General features: G+C 39.9%; 1 protein-coding gene across 1 annotated transcript in view; it reads right to left on the bottom strand.

Annotated features, from left to right (window-relative positions):
• The window catches only part of LOC149207694 (GATA transcription factor 18-like), a 37,873-nt gene extending 16,037 nt beyond the window's left edge, over positions 1 to 21,836 (bottom strand). Inside the window, exons 1-2 of the mRNA XM_089398121.1 lie at positions 21,800 to 21,836; positions 21,559 to 21,694 (exon numbers count right to left, since the gene is read on the bottom strand). Of these exons, the coding sequence (XP_089254247.1) occupies positions 21,559 to 21,694; positions 21,800 to 21,836 (173 nt within the window). The remainder of the gene's footprint in view (positions 1 to 21,558; positions 21,695 to 21,799) is intronic.
• Between the last annotated feature and the right edge of the window lie 392 nt (positions 21,837 to 22,228).

The following is a 22,228-nucleotide window of genomic DNA, read 5'->3' as shown; positions in this document are numbered from 1 at the left end:
ACCAAAACTAGAAACCGAGTTATGGCAAGCACAATGATCTTAAATTAAGGGTCTGGCGCGCATAATAGAACTGAGGGAGATAAAAATTCTCAAGTTGAAAATCTGTTACCTTTAGAACAACCATCACAAGAAGAGGATGTGGTTAGACAACAAACTCACGACCAAGCAACCAGTTCTTCTCCCCCATTCCTAGAACGACTAATCATATTGCGCCCAATATAACATCTTGACTTTGATCTTCTAGGAGAACTAAGAAATTTGTGTATAAATATCCCACTCCTCTAGGCTATCCAAGATATCCCAATCGACGCAAAAACCATCAAAGAGTTATGTATAAAAATGCCAAAGAGGAGAATAACAACTAACCCAACCATCCAAGTAGTCGGCACCCTATCTGACTTACTATCAAGAAGAGAGGCACCCATAAAATATGAGGACCTAGGAAATCCTATAGTTACGGTGCAAATCAATGGACACTCCTTTCCAAATGCCTTAGTTGATTTAGGAGCTGCAATCAATATCCTAACAACCACCACTTGTCAAAAGCTTAGTATTACATCATTAGATCCAACCACAACCTTATTGGAGTTGGCTGACTGATTAGTAGTCAGACCAGAAGGCACACTACATGATGTAATGGTCTCTGTAGACTCCTGGGAATACCCTGTAGACTTTCTGATAATTAATCCCAAAAACCAGGTAGATTGACACCCTTTAATCTTAGGTAGACCTTGGCTAGCAAATGTTGATGCTTACATTGGCTGCCGACAAGGCAATATGACTATAACTAGAGGGAGTAATGTCAAGAATTTAGCTTTATACCCTCTAGCACAACCAAGCATAAGAATAATGAAAAATAACAAACAACCTGTATCATATCTCACAGAAAACATTAGTTCGCCTTTGACCATAGAAGATTCCCTCGAATTTAAAGACCAAACAGAGGATGACATCATTAACAATTTCACTAACCAACCAGAAACCAGATCCCATGTACAATGTCACATGATAGAGGAAGCATTTGACAATGAACTAGAAGAAGATCCCCTCAAAGACACTCATGATCAATCAATACCTACTACCACTGTTTCAAACAGAAAAACTATATAGATTGAGCCAGGAAAAACCTTGAACATTAACAAAAACCTGACTCCTGAACAAGAAGAAAAGTTGGTCCAAATACTAAGAAAATACAAGGAAGATTTTGCATGGGATTACCAGAAGATGAAAGGAATTGATTCGCCAGCTGTGTACACACCAAATTTATATAGAAAAGGATTCTAGACCCATTCACCAACCCCAACGGAGACTAAACCATCATCTTAAGGATATTGTGAAAGCTGAATTACAAAAACTTCTAGATGTAAACTTTATTTACCCAATATCTAACAGCAAGTGGGTCTCTCCATTAGTAGTGGTGCCAAAGAAGAATGGGAAGTGGACGATATGTGTAGATTAAGGAGAATTAAACAAAGCAACCTTGAAAGACCACTTTCCCCTTCCATTCATTGATCAAGTATTAGACACATTAGCAGGAAAGAAATTATTTTCTTTCCTAGATGACTTCAGTGGATACAATCAAATTCAGATTGCCCCTGAAGACCAAGATAAAACTGTTTTACATGTCCTTGGGAACATTTGCTTACAGATTCCTACCCTTTGGCCTATGCAATGCCCGTACCACATTTCAGAGGGCCATCCTCAGCATCTTTTCAGATTTAATAAATGAAGGGCTCGAAGTATATATGGATGATTTCACACCGTATGTAGATGATTTTGAGCCAGCACTAGACACATTGGAAAAGGTGCTGCAAAGATGTATTGCCACCAGGCTTTTCTTGAGCCATGAAAAGTGTTATATGATGATGAACGAGGGACTCATATTAGGTCATTATATCTCAGCAGCTGGAATACAAGTAGATCCAGCTAAAATTCAGATAATTTTGTTAATACCTACTCCTACCACACAAACAGCGGTACGCAATTTTCTGGGTTTTTCTGGATATTATAGGAGATTCATAGAGCCTTTTTCTCAAATAGCTTCACCTCTATATGCACTAATTGGGGAATGTTGATTTTATTTGGACAAATAAGTGTGACCGTTCTTTCAAGGATCTGAAAAATCTTGTATCGATAGCCCCACTGCTAAGGGGATTATCACACGGAATGAGTCGATCTTGCAGACAAGATAGACCTTCCTAGAATCTAATGATATCTAGTGACAAGCAAGCCAATCAAAAACTATCTTTCTCTAAATATGCATTTATAAACAAAGGAAAACAAGTGTTTAGGCCTACCTTGGGTCCAATGCAAGTTTGTGGAAGCCTCGCTCCTTTGATCCAAATGAGCTCCCTTATTGTGAATCTGCAAAGACAAACAAGCAAACAAATTAAATAGCACCTGAAAAGCAAATATCATAAAGCATACTTAACATGATGATCAAGGAATTCATGAAAAAATGACATAAGACAATTTGTTGAGAAAAATGAATCTGATTGTATTAATTCAAATCAAAGAAGAACTTTACAACCTATGCCTTGATGCTGTACAAGCTCCTCCCAGCGTCCAACAAGAAGTCTCCTCTACTTTGACAAGTTTCACTCTCTTCCCAATGAAGCCAAAAAGGTATGTGATCTCTCCTCTCAATCTTAACTAGGAAGTCTCAATTCCACCAGCATTTACCCTCAAAAATGTTTAGCTTCTAACCTCCCCAGCAACCAGCCCAATGCCTTAATTTATAGTGCAATGGAGGGAAGTTACTAGGTCCTCCTTCAAAGGGATAAAGCCCTCCTTCAAAGGGATAGCTCCTCTCATCAAGGGATTAGCTCCTTCTCTTTTGGGATGCATGAACCACCCAAGAGCGACCAATCCACGTCAAAATTCCTTCTAGAATAATCTAGAATTAACCCAAAGTGAGTTTTTTAGAATAAACTTGCGCCTTTTTGACTTTCACAGGGGTCCGCACCCACTCCTTTAGGAATAGAGCGGGTAGGTCCGCAGTTTTTGTGAACAGAGGGTGCGGGACCGTAGGCAACAGTGAGAGAAAGTGCGGAACCAGAGCTTTGTTGATTTTCAATGTCTTTCTCTCATTTTTGAAAGCTTGACTTGAAGAGTTGAGGTTTGAGACTTGCTTAGGAGGACAGTACAAGTGATGATAGAACCATACTGACTGCAAATAGTCATGGTGACAATATTTTTGTGTAATAGATTACCCCCTAAAGTGCGAAGTCTGTAGTAGATGAGGATTTCATTTATCATTTAGGAAGAGTGAAGTACTTTATCATTTCGAGGATCATCTTGTGGAGAGCCCGGTCGGAACCTGTAAAAAACATTCAATGCAACATATGTATATGAGATCATACCATCGCTGAGGTAGGCATTCCCATTTGCAGATCAAAACTGACTAGAAAACTAACTACTACTCTGATATAGGAATGATCTTGTAATACATCACAAGTATAGACACATGTAGACACAGTATGGACGCAACCATCTGTTTATGAATAGTCCACAATATAATGAATACAAAATTCCTTGCAGCCTGGATTGTGGAAACTAGATCCAGGGTCTTCATTTCTACTTCTCGAAACAGTACGATTCTATCCATGCAAATGAATGTGTTGAAGTCGAACATGGTAGAAACCACTTGATTACCAGTCAATGATGTAAACTGTTAACAAGTGTGAGAGAAACCACCAGTGATGTCAATGGCTCTCAAAGTACCCAGTACAATCCATGAGATGTGAATAGATGTGTTGATGTCGAACATGTCACGGAATCCTTTGATCGAAGGTCAATGATGCAACCTGTCATCAAAGGCGAGAAACCTGCCATTGAGGCATGCAGATCCCAAGGTACTGACGATTTCTAGATCATCTTTCTAGATAATGAGCTGAAGTCGATAGAAAGCGATCTGTTGTAGGAAAGCCCACAACACGAAATCATAGATCAAGTTGAAGAAATTTAGTTGCAAGGACTGACTCAAGGATGGTCAAGATGGATGACAGATATTTTGCAGATGAATGGCTTATTGGCAGTGACCTCTTGAACACATAACGACACAGCAGATGGTTTGGTGACAATTGACCCAAAGTTAATACCCAGAAACCGGCTGAAGACTTTCAATGTGGTTTGATCAACTGTTAGGCAAAGGATTTCCCAACCCAGTGAATAAAAGTGTCGTGTTCAAGAGTGGTTTAAAGTATGACAAACATGCTCATTTTTCTCTCTTTTCCCCCACCATTTCTGGCAAGTACCTCTTTTTTTTTGACAAGCTTGAGGAGGATAACATTTGCTTGATTATAAGCTCATCCTTCAGATGAGTCCAAATTAGTTTAAATTCGAACCCTAAGAAGGAGTGGTTCGTTCCTGTTTGTAATTGAACAGGTCCTTTACTGTTAAATTTTAACGAGCCCAGTATAGGAGAAACTCGGTGTTTTTCAATTTTAGAGAGTCTGAAAAAACTTAAGAAGACTCCAGGGTTGACCTTTTTCGTAAATTTGTGTCTCCCAAGCCCGAAAAAGTATAAAATAATACTTGAGAAAACCGCTTGATCTTTACGACCAAGGAGTACTTTTCGTAATTAGTGCCCCTGATCCGAAAAAGTAAAAAAGCGATCAATGACACGTCGTTTTATAACCAATATCGAATTTGAAACGACAAAAATCCAGCAATCTTTTCATGTTTTTACGGTCAGAAAAAGAGCTGTAAGTGGACCGTCTTTTTAGTTCCGTTTTAATGAGTTTAAAAAGAAAAACTCGGCGATCTTTTCATGTTTTAGGAGTCAGAAAAGAGCTTAAAGGTGACTCTAAATTTTTTTCGTCGAAAATGACCGATTTCGCCTGAAAAACCGTTATCCTGAACAAAAATGCAAACATTACTCATACATGTTTGAGATGGATAAAAATGTTGCAAAATTTACCTTTCTAAAGTGAAAAATAAACAAATTTACAATTCATTTATTCAAAAAACTTATAAAAAAGGGCTTTCGTCAATTCATTTTTACCGTTTGAGATTTGGGTGAGAAAATAGTGCTTTTGGTCAAAAACTTCCCGTGAAGATTGCGGAAAATCCATCCGTCGGAATCGAACGCTGTCTCCTCCAGGTAATCCACATCATCCTACTCTTCAATTTCAACTATTTCAATTTGTTTTTTAGGCTTTTGTTTCATTTTTAGAGGGCTTTTAGGCTAGAAAAACCGCGCGCGGGGGCCCGCAGGCATAACATTGGCAGCGCACGGACCCCGACTTTTTCTCAATGGGGAAAAAGTCAGGGGTCCGCACCTTCCATGAAGGCAAGGTGCGGACCCACGCACTGTCTCTAATAGAGAGGGTGCGGTCCCCGCAGCAAGGGTTTTTAACCCAAAAATTCTCAAAATTGACCCAAACAATTTAATTTTTTGCATTCTAATTCGCCTTTTTTTTGGATGTAGAGTATACATCATGCTTGATTGGCGAGAACGGGAGCATGAGGACATAGATCTTGCCGCGTTAAATCACCAACCTTCGATCGATGCATTGAAGGCATGTGGCTTGTACAAATTCTGGGCCATACCTGGCATGAGGGCCCAGGTGGACTTCTTGCAGTGGCTGGTAGACAGGTGGAGCATACAGGACCAGTGCTTCTTCATTGGTGGCCACCAGCTCGAAATTGAGCTGGTAGACATATACTTTTTGACTGGTTTTCCTAAGAGAGGCGAAGACTTGACTCTATTCGGGACTAGGCCAGGTGGCCAGTCTGTCGATAGCCTCCGGCTAGAGTTCTGCAACAACCAAGCTAGAGACAAAGGGATAGACATTAAAACCATATCCCGTCCTGAACTCATGGTGATCGCATTTACTGTTACCAGACTTTGTGGGAGCACCGCACTACATATTGCCAACGGATCCCAGATGCGGATGGCAGTTGACTGCTTTCGAGGCACCATTTTCAACTAGTGCGATGCTGTGTTGGCCAATGTAGAAGGCCAACTGACCAGAGCCAAGAACAGACAACTGAAGACCTTTGGTTATGGCGCTTTAGTTGTGAGTTTTGGTCTGGAGAGGGTCCCGATGTTGGTCCCGCAGCACCTTACTGTTGGAGTTGGGCTTCCTCGAGAGCCCAAACTGATGCGATGGGTTGCAGTTATGGCCCGTCATCCTGACGAGGGGACAGAGGTCGTTCGATTCAAACCTGAGTATTTCCATTGGTTGGAAAACCAGGTTTTTGCTATTTAGGACTTCCCTTGCGTTGGGGTAGATTTTCGCGGTGACCCAGACATGGCTCTTCCACCAAGAGAGCAATGGGATGACTCAGGTAAAATCATTTTCAACATTTTCCTATTTTAATTTTTTTTAATTTTTATGTCGTCCCAAAACTGATAGTAAAAGTTTCAAATGCAGATGTGGGTCCACAGTGACCAGCCGCTCTCCGGCCTTACGAGAGGAAACAACCAGCTGCAGCGGCACCAGCCCCACAAGACGAATCAGCAGAGACCTTGGCCGAGTTGGAGAGTCATCTTGAGCGCTTGACAGGGGACATTCCGGAGACCGGCATAGATGACATTCCTCGTCGACTACAAGCGCTATGTGATTGGGGTCCCAGGACCTTTTAGGAGGTTCCTTTGTAAGGTGGCCCGTACAGTGGTTTCTTATCGAGATCATCACCAGTGATAGGATGATCGCCTATTGTAGACACATATGAAATTTTTGCTTTTTGTACTTATCATTTTTGCCAATCATAAGGTGTTTTTCAACCTATGATCGAGGACGATGTATATTTTGACACACTCCTATATATATCACTATTACCGGCTTATCTTGTAAAACATGTTATGGAATGATTTTAAATTTACATGTATGATTATTGCAAATTTCTACTTAACATTCGAGAAGCAATTGCATCTGCTAATGTATTTAAAGATCTTGGAATATGCTGATATTCAATATAATCAAATTCACGTTCCAAGAGACGCACTCTCAAAAATAATCTCAATAACACTGGATTTCTAATGGCATACACTCTATTAAGTTGTAATACAACGAGTTCAGAATCTAACCTCACTATCAAACTCCGAATCCCAAATGAAATAGATTCAGATAATAACTCAATCACTGCATTATACTCGGCAATGTTGTTCGTTGTTTGACCGAGGCTTACCCCATGCATAGATACCAACTCGTCAGAGGGCGAATAGATAACCCAAGCTGCGGAAGAAATGTTTCGTGTATTATGACAAGCACCATCAATGAAACCAATGTATGTTTGGAGAGGCATCGACATCTGCAATATCAAGAGTAAAACCAAGATAAGCAGGAATAATGACGAAAAACACTCTCTAAGCTAAGCACACTTTTTAAACTAAAACACACCAGCTAGAAAGAAAACTATCCTAACTAAAAATCTCCACACCCATTCCTTAAGCATAATACCTCTTCAGGTAAAGACCATTTCTAGGTTTACCTAAAGAGTCCCCGTCAAAGTCTACCAATTCATAGGCCCCTTTTGCTAGCTTTCGCTTGACAACATAGGGACCATGCCACATAGGAACGAATTTTCCAGCGCCTAATTTATCATTAGCTTGATCGTACAATAAGACTAGGTCTCCTTTCGAAAAATTTCGAGGGGTCACATTTCGATCATACTGAGCTTTAATACGTTTTGCGTGAGTTTCGATCGCCAATGCAGCATCACGTCGATTCTCATCTAATTGAGCCAAGTATAACAAACGTTTTTCCTCTTCGAAAGTGGCTGGAAGTAACTCGATGGCCATTTGCAATGACGAGATTTCGCATTCAATGGGTAACACGGCTTCCAGACCATAAACTAGTTGGAAAGGAGTGAACCCTGTTGATGTTTTTACTGAGGTTCGATACGCCCAAAGCGCTGAAAATAGCATGTTATGCCAATTCGACCGATGAATCCCAATGATTCGTCGGATCATGATAACTAAAACTTTGTTGATGGATTCAACCAGACCATTAGCTTGTGGATAATAAGGAGTTGAACTATCGTGACGCAAGCCAAGCTGGCCTGTAAGTTCGGTCATCATAACGTTTCGAAAATGATGCCCATGATCAGTGATAATCGCTTGTGGGACACCAAACCTAGCAATTATATGATTGAACACAAAATTGCAGTTGTTTTGCCATCTGCCTCAAATGTAGGCATCGCCTCGGCCCACTTGGTAAAATAATCTACCGCAAGGATGATATACGCATGCCCCCCGCCGAGTGAGGGTTACATGTAATAAAATCGATACCCCATTTGGAAAAAGGACCAACGACAATTATAGGGTGGAGAGGAGCAGGTGGAGCGCGCATCTTTCGATCAAAAATTTGGCAGTTGTGGCATTTTCGGACCGCGTTAATACAATCTTTAAACAAAGACGGCCAGAAGTAGCCAGCACGCAATATCTTTTGGGTTGTGGCATACCCAGACATATGACCACCACACACTCCAGAGTGACAGTCATTTAGAACCCTTTCAGCTTCCTCGTGAGTTAAACAACGTCAAAAAACAGAGTCCGCCCCACGGCGATAAAGAGTATCTCCAATAATTCTGAATTGTTGGGACTGGAATCGTATTTTTCGACATTCTGACCTTGAAATTTCTGGCCGAAAGGATTGGGTCTGGAGATAAACGATGATATCCCCATACCACGGATCTAAAGTGTTGATTAGAAACAAGGATTCGTCCGCAATGGGCTCCTCCGCCACAGTTTCCGTGTCAGCACGCGGGAAGTCACACATTAACTCCGCAAAAACTAAAGATTTCTTAGACTTAGATTTTTCAAATTCCAAGTCGAACTCCTGCAGGATCACAATCCATTTGGAGTACTTGCCCCTAGAAATTGTTTGGTCAAAATGTAGATCATAGGGTTGCAATCAGAAATTATTGTAGTTTTACGTAGTAAAATGTAGTGACGAAAACGTTGGACAGCTTGAACAACTGCCAATGCCAATTTCTCCACATGTGAGTATTTTAGCTCAGTTGGATTTAAAGTTAGACTAAGGTAATATATCACATGTTCAGTACCGAATTCAGCTTCCTGAACTAAGACCATTCCAATGGTGGAATGAGAGGCGGCGAGATACAAGAAGTAGTCCTAGTTGTAGCTGGGAGGATGCAATAATGGTGCATGGGTCAACGCGTGTTTTAGTGCATCAAAAGATTTCTGAGCTATCTCATCCCAATAGAATGGAGTATTCTGTTTCAACAACCGGGTAAAACCCTTTGTAACCTCGGCTTTCAAAACAACAAACACCAGCAACCAACCTGTTTCTATACAGAAAACACACTTGTGTGGATTCAACCTAATCCGATAATGCCTACATCTCATAAAGATTGCTCGTAAATGGATGAGATGATCAGCTCGATGTAATGAATGAGCAGGAAAATCATCGAGATAGGGTTGCATAATGTGCTTGATGTCATGAAACGCATAAGACATGGCCCTTTGAAAAGTTTCCCCGACATTCTTGAGCCCAAAAGGTAATTTGCAATAAGCAAATGTCCCCCATGGACAAATGAAAGCCATTTTTGGTTGATCGGCAGGTAGAATATTGATTTGATTGTATTCGGAAAAACCATCCATGAAGGAGAATATTTCGCTGCCGGCACAATCATCAATGATTTGATCGATATAGGGAGTTGGGTAATTGTCCTTTGGACAGGCTCGATTAATGTCCCTATAATCGATACATATTCTTATTGTCCCTTGCTTTTTGTTAACAGGAACAATATTCGATACCCAATCCATTAACGGAATCGATAAATGAAACCTGCTTTGAGTAATTTTTCAACTTCTGCTTTAATAGCAGTAGCTTTTCTCGGGTGAATCTGAAGCAAACATTGCCGGACGGGTTTAGCGTCCGGGTAAGTTTTGATTTCATGAAAAACAATTGCAGGGTCAATTCCTGGCATTTCCTCATATGACCAGGCAAACACGTCGCAGAATTCTTGAAATAGGGCCTTATATATTTGAATTTCATCCTCTGTACACGAGGCACCTATATGAATGTTTTCAACAATTCCAGGCTTAACCGAAATATCAATAGGAATAGTTCGAGAAATGTTTCCCAAATTTAACTCGGAATCAGGATTTTTCATTGGATTTGAGGTTCCTTGACATATTCAGTCGTAAAAATTGATGAGAAATCATTTTCAAAACGATCATTCTCGGTAAAAACGAAGATCGGTGATGGAGATCTTCCCATGGTAAATCATCGACACATAGGATTTCACGAATTTTCTCATCAGAGTGAACAAGTTTGGAAAAATTGTTGAATCCGAGTTTGATGTGAAAAATGATTCCTCATGGACCACATTCATTAAGTCAATTTTGGTTGAATATTGGTTGGAAAACGACTGCACGGCCTAATACGCAATTTCATATGGACTCAAAGGCATAACATCACCAAATGAGTCTATCTCAAATTCAGAAGGTACGATCCAAGGATCATCATAAACAATGGTGTCTGACAAAATCATATGAGTGGTTGCAAAAGAAGACGATGCGTTGATCGAAGGAAAAGGAAAAGCTCCCAGTAAACTGGCATCTTTAACTAGTCCTACTCCAACATCCTTATACGGGATAGTCGTTTTATCGACATGCTGATAGCTTAAGACCAACTACAACCCAAGAGAAGGTTGTAATCTAGAGGGGCATCAACCACCTCCACATCTAGATTAACAGTTTTTCCTTCAACCCCTATAGGTAAATCCTGTAGAATGCCAAAAGGATGAAACCCACGGCCATCAAAGGCCTTTAGAATCGTCGGGGATTGATTTAGCGAAGGAGAACCAAGCGATCTCCAACACTGTATCGACATAATACACGTTGAGGCTCCCTCATCAATCACAGTCCTATGAATAGGTCTGTTTTTTACTATCACTGGGATCTGGAAAGCCATTTGATGAGGTAAGCGCGGTGTACTATTTTCTAGATCGAAAATTATTAGGTTCGAGTCATGAACATCAACAGCTCCTATAGCCGACAAAAGTAATTTACGTTGTGCTGGACATGATTGCAGAACTTCCAAAGCCGACATTGCTGAAGGTGAAACAGCTAAATCCTCAACAATGTTATAGTTCTGAGCCGCTCTCGCATGTGGATTGAAAGCTGACTTTCGAAGTATACCCTTGGCGGGCAGTTTGATTACTAAGTTTGGATTAGGTTTCTCGATCTGTAGCGGATCAGAATGGGAGCTGAGGTTGATGGGTTAGAATGAGAAGATTCTGCTTCTTTACCATCAACAGGACTTTTACTACCATAATCATGCGATCGAGTCGCAATCCTAACATGGGACATCATCAGTATGGGTTCTTCATTGGCATTTGAGGAAGAACCTATCATCTTACTGTCTTGACTTGGAAAAGGATCCTTCAAAACAGCAGGCGTTTGGGAACCTTTGACAATCTTCGCAACCTCTGCACGATGAGGGCAGTCTCTTGTAAAATGTTCTTCATCACAAATGAGACAAGGATAACGAGGTTTGCGTTTCTCATCATTTGATTCCGCTTTTTCTGGTTTCTCTTTCGAATTTTTATCTGTTTTATTTTTCTTCTTCCCTTTCTTCTTACCACCGCTTTTGATTTGGCTGTAGATGACTCTACAACATGAATATCGGTGGAAATTTCTGCGGAAGAATCTCCTGTCGGGGAATCTGGCAGGGTTATGATAGGAGAAGAATTCTTGGAAGACTTCTTCTTACTTTTGGTATTAACCGTACCAATCATACCGTCAACGGCATGAGACCTGAAGGAGCTGCAGCAATTTGATTTTGCTTAGGAAGATCGGGGATTTTCTCGTGTAACGTACCTGACTGAGTATAAACTAAGTCAAGGTACTGCGCTTGAGCAATTACTTGCTCCTCAGTAACGACTCCGGCCTTAGCTACATCCTCAGTGATCTTTGGCAATAAAGATTTTACAAACCATTCAGCTAAGATCTGATCTGGAATAAAAACCTTCACTAAACGCCGTCGACGTCTCCATTCATGAATGTGATCTGAAATGTAAGTGGATGTCGACTGCTTTAATGAAGTTAGTAATTCCGTGCCATTGTCATATCTGACTGGCAACTGAAAATGAGTTAAAAACGAGGTAGCTAACTGACTAAAGTTATAAAAAGTGGCTCGCGGTAACTCAATGTACCACTTGGCCGCAAGACCAATTAGAGTGCGATGGAAAAGCCTTAAATGGATTGAATCATCTAAAATGGAATTAGACGCACACCAGAGGTGATAAGTCATCACATGGCTCGACGGGTCCTCTCCTGATTTGCCTTCAAACTTAGGAATATCACTAGGCAACTTATTCGGCATTGGTGGCCAAAACGGAAGATAGTTAATGGGATCGTTCGTTAGGCGCGACAAGTTAGGCAAGTCCAAAGTTGCGATAAACGGTAACTGACGATTAGGGTCCCTAAAACTCTGGGTCATGAGACCAGCCCCAGGAGGAGGATATCCAGGATAACTAGGAATTGGAATTGCATTTGGGATATTGTATCCTCCCGGAAAACCAGGATTAACCGGACCGTACTAGGGTTGTTGAGGTTGTTGATATGTATACCCAGGGTACGGTTGATACTGATAGACTGGCTGTTGCACAGCAGGACCGAATTGGTACTATCCCTGGTACGGTTGATAAGTAAATTATGGTTGACTTGTTACAATCGTACTTGAACCAGGTTGTCCTACAGGCATCTGGACCGAAGTTTGAATTGTGGATCCAGACTGAGGTAAAGATGTCTAAGGAGTTGATACAGGAACAGTAGAAACCGGAGCTGTCGATACTCCAGAAGTAGGTGGGGTAGATTGAACAGATGTTGCAGCAGTTGCAACAGCCATTTGAGGCGAAGTACGAGGCGTACTAGGCCCAGGCTGAGAAACTACCGAAGGTACAGAAGTTTGAATAGTAGACTAGACAGGTTGCTAGGGTGAACCAGAAACTAAGGGTTGTCCAGTTTGAGATGACAATTGTACATTCGGTTGCAAGACCTGTTGAGTTTGCGATGGATCCCACACTAAGTTCATTCCGGGGTACGGACCCATAACAGGTTGAGAATATTGAGGACCATAACTCGGTTGAGGGTAGGGTTGATAATTCAAAGGTACATTTCCCGTTCCTTGAACATATGATTGACCGGAGGGTGGTTGAAAACCTTGGTTTGAGTACTGACCTTGGGGTTGATACCCTTGAGGCACATACTGATACTGGGGTTGACCTTGAGGTACATATTGATACTGGGCTGACCTTGAGGTACATATTGAGTCTGGGGTTGACCTTGAGGAACATACTATCCCGTAGGTATGTACTGTCCTTGAGGTTGCCCCCCAGGTGCAAATTGGGTACCTTGAGGTTGCCCCCCAGGCAATAATTGAGGATTTTGAGGCTGCCCCCAGGCGGTAACTGGCCACCTTGAGGTTGAGGATTAGGAATAGTACCTGACATCATGAGAATATCTTCTACACTTAACAGCTTAGTACCATTGTTTCCAGTTAATAACCCTTGTTCAATGGGTTGAGGAGATGCTCCGCAAAAGTACTAGAAAGTGACTGATACCCAGAGGGAACAGAAGGACTGTTGTACAAAAAGGATTCTGGCGATTGAGAAAACATGGACGACTGTCTTGACATATTTAACGGAGGATAGTAACCTCTAGGTGTTGGGTGATAAGGAATACGAGGTGGTGAAAAACTTAGTCCCGGGTTTTCCAAAAAATTAGTCAATGAAAGATACCAAGCACTGCTCCTAGGTGGACTGTAAAAAATTGATTCACGCTCCCTAAGTTCAATAACAGGTTGATTTTCAGGGATAGGGATGCCTACTTCTTCTTCCAGAGAAGCAAGTTCTTTAATAGCTATAAGTCCAGAAGGAAGATTTTGGGTAATTATTCTTTCTACCCTGGGTGAACCAGACCACTAGAAGTTGGAGAGGTAAACCCCGATGTTGGAGTAGCAGCAAATTCACTTTCAAGTTCAGATATTTCAGGTTCCTCACCTATATCACTAGTAGATGAAAAGCTACCAGTAATTTCGGAAACAGACACCATTGTGGATTATAATCTGCTACTAAAGCTTGAAAATCAGGATGTACCACCAAAGAAGACTCTCCTTCTTCAGGTGACCCAGCTCTACTGTCTCTAGGAGTTACGAGGGCTCTTAACCCTTCAGGCTGGCTCGGTGAAAACTCAGGAGGTTGGCCCCGAAGTCTACGGGACTTCCTCGGTAATTCAGCCACGATTAAAAAAATTTAACTACTTCACATGAAAACAAAGTAAAATCTCAATCAAAACCACCTAAAGCCTCTAAAGAACCAAACAAATTTGAATCACACGCTTAAAGAATATAGGAGATCAAATCACACACAAACAGTAACTTTCCGTACTGAAAACACTAGTTGGTGATGAAGCCCAACGTCGCAGAGTTCAATACAGAAATGGCGGTTGGAATAGTTACCCGGCAACCTGCTTAATGAATAGACTGGCACAAGTTCCTCCACTAAACCGTCTCGAGTGAAGAAAACCCCCCAGAAAATCCAAGTGAGTCTAGCCGACGTCTGCTCCAGGTACAGTGGGATCTTCCCACCACTGTCACCTTAGGAAGAATCCTATAGAATATGGTCACTAAGGTTACCAACGGAAACAAATATACCTGGGGGAACAGTCTACGATCCGATACGCACGCAAGGGCAAAGTAACAAGCTCAATCCCCTTGAAGGCTCCTTGACATAATCCAAGGTTTACCAACAAGTGACCCCAGGCTCCTCGAAAATGGTTAATCCGAGGTTTACCGTTTTTAATACGTGAATATCTGGTGTCGTTCCCAATGAGGAAGGATTGATTCCCACACTGGTTCAGACACGATCTTGTGCTTCTCCTTTAAGAGGAGCTTTCCTAGAGCATAAATGCAACAATTGGATTTCTCTCCTATCGCAAGATACAACTACTTGTTTGTTTTACTGTCTTGGAGAGTTAATTACTCCCTACTCCAAGACACTAGCCTAAGCTATGTTGGTGTATCAGAGCCCTAGAAATAAAAGATTACTAGATAGATTTTACTTTAAGGTTATTTTTATTGGTTTTTGTTTAAGTCAAGAGGTGTGGAGATGAAACTCGTGGTGTGAAGACTCGACTCGAAATCAGTAAAAAATGCACTTAAGATGATCAAGCAATCTTCTAGCTAGGAAAGAGTTTGAGAATGCAAATACTTGTAAACACAAATCTTTCTTAACAAACAGATTAAAAGAAGAGCTTTTTGTCTTTTCCAATGCACTCAAAACGAGACAACTATTTATTTTCACAAAAATTTCCCTTTTCTTTCAAAACACTCAAATACTACAAAAACAAACTTTTTCCAAAAGAGATTTTTTTATTTTTTATAAAACACTCAAAACTATGGAACTAACTAATCTTGAGATCTATAAACTATAAAAAACTATTTGAAGTCAAAGCTTACAAGATGTCTTTTTCAAGGATGTTTTACTTAGCTACAAGCAAACTAAGGACTAATTTGTCCAGAATCACAAATCAATCAAAAAACAACCAATTTTTGTTTTCTTTTCTAAAAATGAAATCCAAACTTTTAACACAAGCTTTTTCGAAGTTTCGTAAAGAGAAAACACAAGGTGGATTCCTTAACAAAGGTAGATTTTGCAAATGGTCAGACTCATAAGAAGGCTAGTAAAAACCAAGGTGATCTGAGGCTTCTAGAGCTTCTAAGCTCAGAGCTACTACAAGACCAAAATGAAAACCAAACCCAACAATCAAAACTTCTAGGAATTTCACCTAAAACCCTAACACCAATGGAATTAACCAAAGAAAAGCTTCTGACAAGTTATATGCAGGTCTGAGTAGGGGATAATAACATCTAAACAAAAACTAAGCTGACTAACAGAGAAAATCTTAGGTTTTCCAAAATTTTGACAGGGTCCGCAGGCCCACAGTTAACACAGGTGCAGTACCGCTCTGTGCTAAAAGCAAAAGTGCGGATAGGTCCGCACTGTGTCCCAAGCCGAGGGTGCGGTCCTCTCCCAAAGTTATGAAAAACAAAAAATAATCTTAGATCTACTAAATCTACCCAATTCCACACACAACAAGCCAAAAACAGAAACAAAAACACAGTTTCTCAAGTCAAAGTAAAAACAAGGAAAAAATCAAGTCCCCAGTGGAGTCACCATTTTGTCACACGGAATGAGTCGATCTTGCGGACAAGATAAACCTTCCTAGAATCTAATGATATCTAGTGACAAGCAAGCCAATCAAAAACTATCTTTCTCTAAATATGAATTTATAAACAAAGGCAAACAAGTGTTTAGGCCTACCTTGGGTCCAATGCAAGTTTGTGGAAGCCTCGATCCTTTGATCCAAATGAGCTCCCTTATTGCGAATCTGCAAAGACAAACAAGCAAACAAATTAAATAGCACCTAAAAAGCCAATATCATAAAGCATACTTAACATTATGATCAAGGAATTCATGAAACAAATGACATAAGACAATTTGTTGAGAAAAATGAATCTGATTGTATTAATTCAAATCAAAGAAGAACTTTACAACCTGTGCCTTGATGTTGTACAAGCTCCTCCCAGGGTCCAACAAGAAGTCTCCTCTACTTTGACAAGTTTCACTCTCTTCCCAATGAAGCCAAAAAGGTATGTGATCTCTCCTCTCAAGCTTAACTAGGAAGTCTCAATTCCACCAGCATTTACCCTAAAAAATGTTCGTCTTCTAACCTCCCTAGCAACCTCCCAATGCCTTAATTTATAGTGCAATGGAGAGAAGTTACTAGGTCCTCCTTCAAAGGGATAAAGCCCTCCTTCAAAGGGATAGCTCCTCTCATCAAGGGATTAGCTCCTTCTCTTTTGGGATGCATGAACCACCTAAGAGTGACCAATCCATGTCAAAATTCCTTCTAGAATCATCTAGAATTAACCCAAAGTGAGTTTTTTATAATAAACTTGCGCCTTTTTGACTTTCACAGGGGTCCGCACCCACTTCTTTAGGGACAGAGCGGGTAGGTCCGCAGTTTTTGTGAACAGAGGGTGCGGGACCGCAGGCAACAGTGAGAGAAAGTTCAGAACTAGAGCTTTGTTGATTTTCAATGTCTTTCTCTCATTTTTTAAGCTTGACTTGAAGAGTTGAGGTCTGAGACTTGCTTAGGAGGACAACACAAGTGATGACAGACCCATACTGACTGCAAATAGTCATGGTGACAATATTTTTGTGTAACAGGGACCAAATTGGGATTTGCCATTCCAAATTTCTTCTGATGCTTTAGACACAGCTATTGGAGTAGTCCTTGGGCAGGAAGAAGATAAAAATCTATATGAAATTTATTATATTAGCAAGAATCTATCTCCTGCTGAAATAAATTATACTATAACTGAGAAAGAGTTTCTAGCTGTAATACATGCTGTAAATAAGTAGACATTATATAACTGGGTATCTTGTAGTTTTATATAAATATCACTTTGCCATAAAATACTTAGCAAATAAACCTGTTACAAATGATAGAGTAACAAGATGGTTGATTTTATTACAAGAATTTGACATCACAATAAAGGATCGACCTAGAAAAGAGAATCTTGTAGCTGATTTTCTCTCACGAATTCCAAATCCAGCGGATTCAGTAGTAGTGGAAGATCAATTCCCAGATGAACATTTGTTTGCTATTACTGTCAGGACACCATGGTATGCTGATGTTGCAAATTATTTAGCAGTAGGTAAATTACCCAAGCATTTAATGCCCAATGAACGGAAACAGATAGCATAGCGTAGTACCCGATTCTCTTAGATTGGGGGCTATCTATTTCATACAGGGCCGTATATGCACATCAAAAGATGCGTCCGCAAAGATGAAATATTTGACATTCTGAAAGCTTGCCATGATGGACCATGTGGCGGACATTTCGTAGATCGCAGGACTGGTCACAAGGTTTTACAAACAGACTATTACTAGCCTACAATCTTTAAATATGCTAAGAAATTTGTGCAAGCCTGTGATAGTTGCCAAAGAGCGGGACACCCTAGATAGTCCAACAAAATGCCTTTAAATCCACAGTTAGTGATCGAGCCATTTGAGCGTTGGATACTTGATTTTATTGGTCTGATTAACCCATCATCAAATCAAAAAACATACATTCTAGTAGCAACAGAGTATGTTACCAAATGGGTGGAAGCAGAGGCACTTCCAAGAGCTACAGAGGATTCTATAATACATTTCCTTTTCCAAATATTTTTTTGATATGGCCTCCCGAGGGACATAATCACGGATGGAGGACCACAATTTGTAGGTAATAAAATCACTGCAACATTAAAAAATTACCACATTCGGCACAAAATTACCACTCCGTATCACCCACAGACAAATGGCCAAGTAGAGAGCACGAATAAAGTGATAGAAGCAATACTGACAAAAACAGTTGCATCACACAGGCGTTATTGGGTCTCAAGATTGTCGGAGGCCTTATGGGCATACTGAACAATGTGGAGAAATATCACCGGACATTCACCATATCAACTAGTATTTGGAAAAGAACACATCTTTCCAATAGAATTCGAAATATAAACATTAAGAACAGCACAAGAGGTGGGTTTGAATTTAAATGAATCCCGGACTAGAAGATTACAGAAAATCAACGGGCTAGATGAAATTAGGCTCTCAGCGCTTCAACACACTACATTAATTCAATAGCAGCAAGCAAAATGGCATGACGCCCTTATCAAAAAGAAAATCTTCCACAAAGGAGATTGGGCACTCCTATATGATTCTAGGTTTCAGGATTTCCTAGGAAAACTCCAAACACGATGGCTTGGACCTTATGAGATACAGAAATTGCACGACAATGGCACCATTACATTGACTACCATTGATGGATCTGGACATTCGTTCAAAGAAAACAGTCATCGAGTGCAACTTTACCACAAACCACTCATTAGAGAATCCTTTTACCAGGAATTACGGGAATATTCCACTATGCAGATTTTTGTTGAGGAAGATAACCCCTCCTCAGCAGTAGTTCACTGAATAATTCTTTTGTTTCTGAGTGTATAGTTTTGAGTGCTTACATTTGTCTGTTGTTCCTTTTAAAGGAACAGTTGTTGTTCCTCTAAAGGAATAGCAGTCGTTCCTCTTTAGGAACATCATTTATGGGTATTTCACAATTTTTGTTGTTCCTTTCAAAGGAACAACTATTGTTCCTCTGAAGTCACAATATTTCTGCACCCTCGTTTATTTTTTTTGTTCCTTTTAAAGGAACAACTATTGTTCCTCTTAAAGGAAAAACAACCATTCCTCTTAAGGAACATCACATTTGCATGTTTATTTTTGTTGTTCCTTTTAAAGGAACAACACTTTTGCATGTTTATTTTTGTTGTTCCTTTTAAAGGAACAACACCTCTGCGTGTGTATTTTTTTTATTCCTTTTAAAGGAACAACACTTCTACGTGTGTATTTTTGTTGTTCCTCTTAAAGGAATAGCTGTTGTTGGTGTTCCTTTTAAAGGAACAACAACCGTTCCTCTTAAAGAGCATCACTTTTTTTGCATCTTTATTTTCTGCTATTCCTTTTAAAGGAACAACACTTCCGTGTGCTTATTTTGATGTCCCTTTAAAAGGAACAGTTAATGTCCCTTTTAAGGAACAGTAGCCATTCCTCTTAAGGAACAACACTTCCACTTGCATTTTTTTTGTTCCTCTTAAAGGAATAACACTTCCGCTAGATTATTTTTGTTGTTCCTTTTAAAGGAATAGCCCCCTTCACATTTTTTTATTTTTTTGCCGTTCCTTCTGAAGGAACAACAGTTTCAATTTGGAATGTTCTTACGCTGCTCTGCCGAAGGATCAGTATTTTATTTCGCACCTACTTTATTTGTTGTTCCGCTTAAGGAACAACTGTTGTTCCTCTTATGGAACAATAGTTCTGAGTGTATTTTTTTCTTTTGTTTGTTGTTCCTCTTAAAGGAACCACAATCTTGCGTGTAGATGTTCTTTTTGTTGTTCCTCTTAAGGAGTAGCAGCTATTCCATCTAAGGAACAACACTTTTTGAGTGCATTTTTTTGTATGTGTGCTTCTTAAAGAACATCATTTAGAGAATTTTTGTGAATGGTGGTTCACTATTCATGATTCCTTCAAGGCACATATATAAATTTATGCAAGGATACAAAAACTAGAGGATACTAAAATCAACAAACCTAAGAAAAATCATTATCTTTAGAGAAATTGCTTTGTATCGATAAGAAAAAAGAGGAAAGGACACAACTATTTATATCACTTTGCTGTCTTTATTTTCACTAAAACTAATTTGATTGATTACTTTTATCATGTTGGTTCTTCCCTAATCTTCATAATTCTATTTGATCATTATTATTGAATAAGAATAAGGGCATATTTCCCTCTATTGATATGTTCAGACTTCTTCCACCATCCCTACTCTTAAGGAGTGTTGAGCCATTATCTGTGTATAAATAGGAAAGTGCTATATAAAAGAAAAAGAAAAAAGAAGAAAAAATATATATCTATATGATTACTAACAATTCTATGATTTGTTAGATGAAGGATAGGGGGTCTCATCAAGAGCCAGCCTACCATGATCATAAGGAAGCAGTGAAGTGGCATTCCCACTATGGCCACCACACCAGGGATATGATCCAAGAGGCACATCAGAAAAATAAAAAAGGTCCTTGGAACAGGAGGTCTCATCATGAGCTGGCCTTCCCACCTTTCACTCCTTCCTAGTGAATGGAATTGTGATTCATCTGGTTACCAACCCAGCAAAGTGACCTCCATTCTGACATCACAAAGAACTTTCCTAGGCATACATAAAGGATTATGGTTCTAAGGGTGAAAAAAGAAACTTTGTCAAGATTATGAACACCTGTGGGCAACAGAGCTTTGTTGATGGTATTGAAGTCATATTTCTCACACATCATAGTCATTATAAACTATTTTCTTATATCTTTATCTTGATTTCAAATGAGATTATGTTTTAAAACATTTCGACCCTTTTACACATGAAATATTGTTTGAAAATCAATCATAATGGTTAAAGTGGATAATGACCGCATAAGCATTTTTTCCTTACGATAGTTGTCCTCTTCCCTATTTTTCACATCATTTCATAGCATTTCCATATCTATTCGTGATTTTCATCATAAGCCTCGATTTCAGTAATTCGCTACTTTTTTCAATCATGTCATGGATATATACACCATTCCTTTTGTTTACTATACGATTGCCATCCAGTATGCTGCTACATTTATTGGTGGAGGAAGACCTATCATATTTCAGGGGGGCACGAGTGACCTCCAAAATACACCAGCATATGTGTCAATTCCCTATTTGGAGGTACTACGACTCCATCAGATCTCGGAAATAGCAAGTTTAACAGTATTGATATTTTCCAATATGCATAGCCTTTCTGTTCCATTGTCATTTCTGTGTTTTGCTTTGTAAAAATTAATAGTGTGCTAAGCTTAGACGAAATGGGAGGTAGATCAATACACAGCAAAACGAAGGTGTTAATAATTTCCAATGTTGCACGAGAAATTCTAGAGAGAGCAGGATGGATTGCCTACCTTACCCGACTATAACAGTCCCATGAAACAGTGGCCATCGAATTTCTGCAGAATTTGCAGGAAGATCGTTCCATGGTGAGGGGAAGGCAAATATCAATAACAGATGCGGTAATTGCTAAAGTATCTGGACTACTAGCTGTTGGACCAATATGGACCCAGAAAAAAGTAAGACTTTAAGACGCCATAGCTATCTTTCGAGATGAAGGACATAACCTTACTGTCAAAGGAAAAGGATTCCTACCTGCAACCCTGGGAGAACCATGGGCAGAATTAGCCATAATAGTGCAAAGCTACATCACATGCGATAGGAAAGGATGTGGTAAGACCACACTATCTCAAATATTAGCAGAATTAAGACAAAAATGTGTTGTAAATTTGCCTGCATATTTAAAATGTTTATTGCGTGATGCTGCTCAGAGCATAAGGAAATCACGTCATACATAAATGGTAGTAATTTATCATGGCTTAATTTGATTAGTAGTCAATTATAGTCTTGCTCAGCAGCAGGCTAGTTGGGAAGAACTGGTATTTTCAATAGATGGGGGATTGGCCTTACCAGCCCTGAAAAGAAAAAGGACCACCAGCACAACATCGAGACCGCAAAAAACGCAGACAGTCCTCCAGAATAAGAAGAAGCAGGGGAATGTTGGGAAATCTCCAAGATAACAAT

Source organism: Pinus tabuliformis, chromosome 1_2, assembly GCF_031772625.1.
Source record: "Pinus tabuliformis cultivar Carrire ecotype Pingquan chromosome 1_2, CPIR1, whole genome shotgun sequence".
Taxonomy (NCBI): Eukaryota; Viridiplantae; Streptophyta; class Pinopsida; order Pinales; family Pinaceae; genus Pinus; species Pinus tabuliformis.
This window is presented reverse-complemented; position numbering and strand designations above follow the sequence as displayed.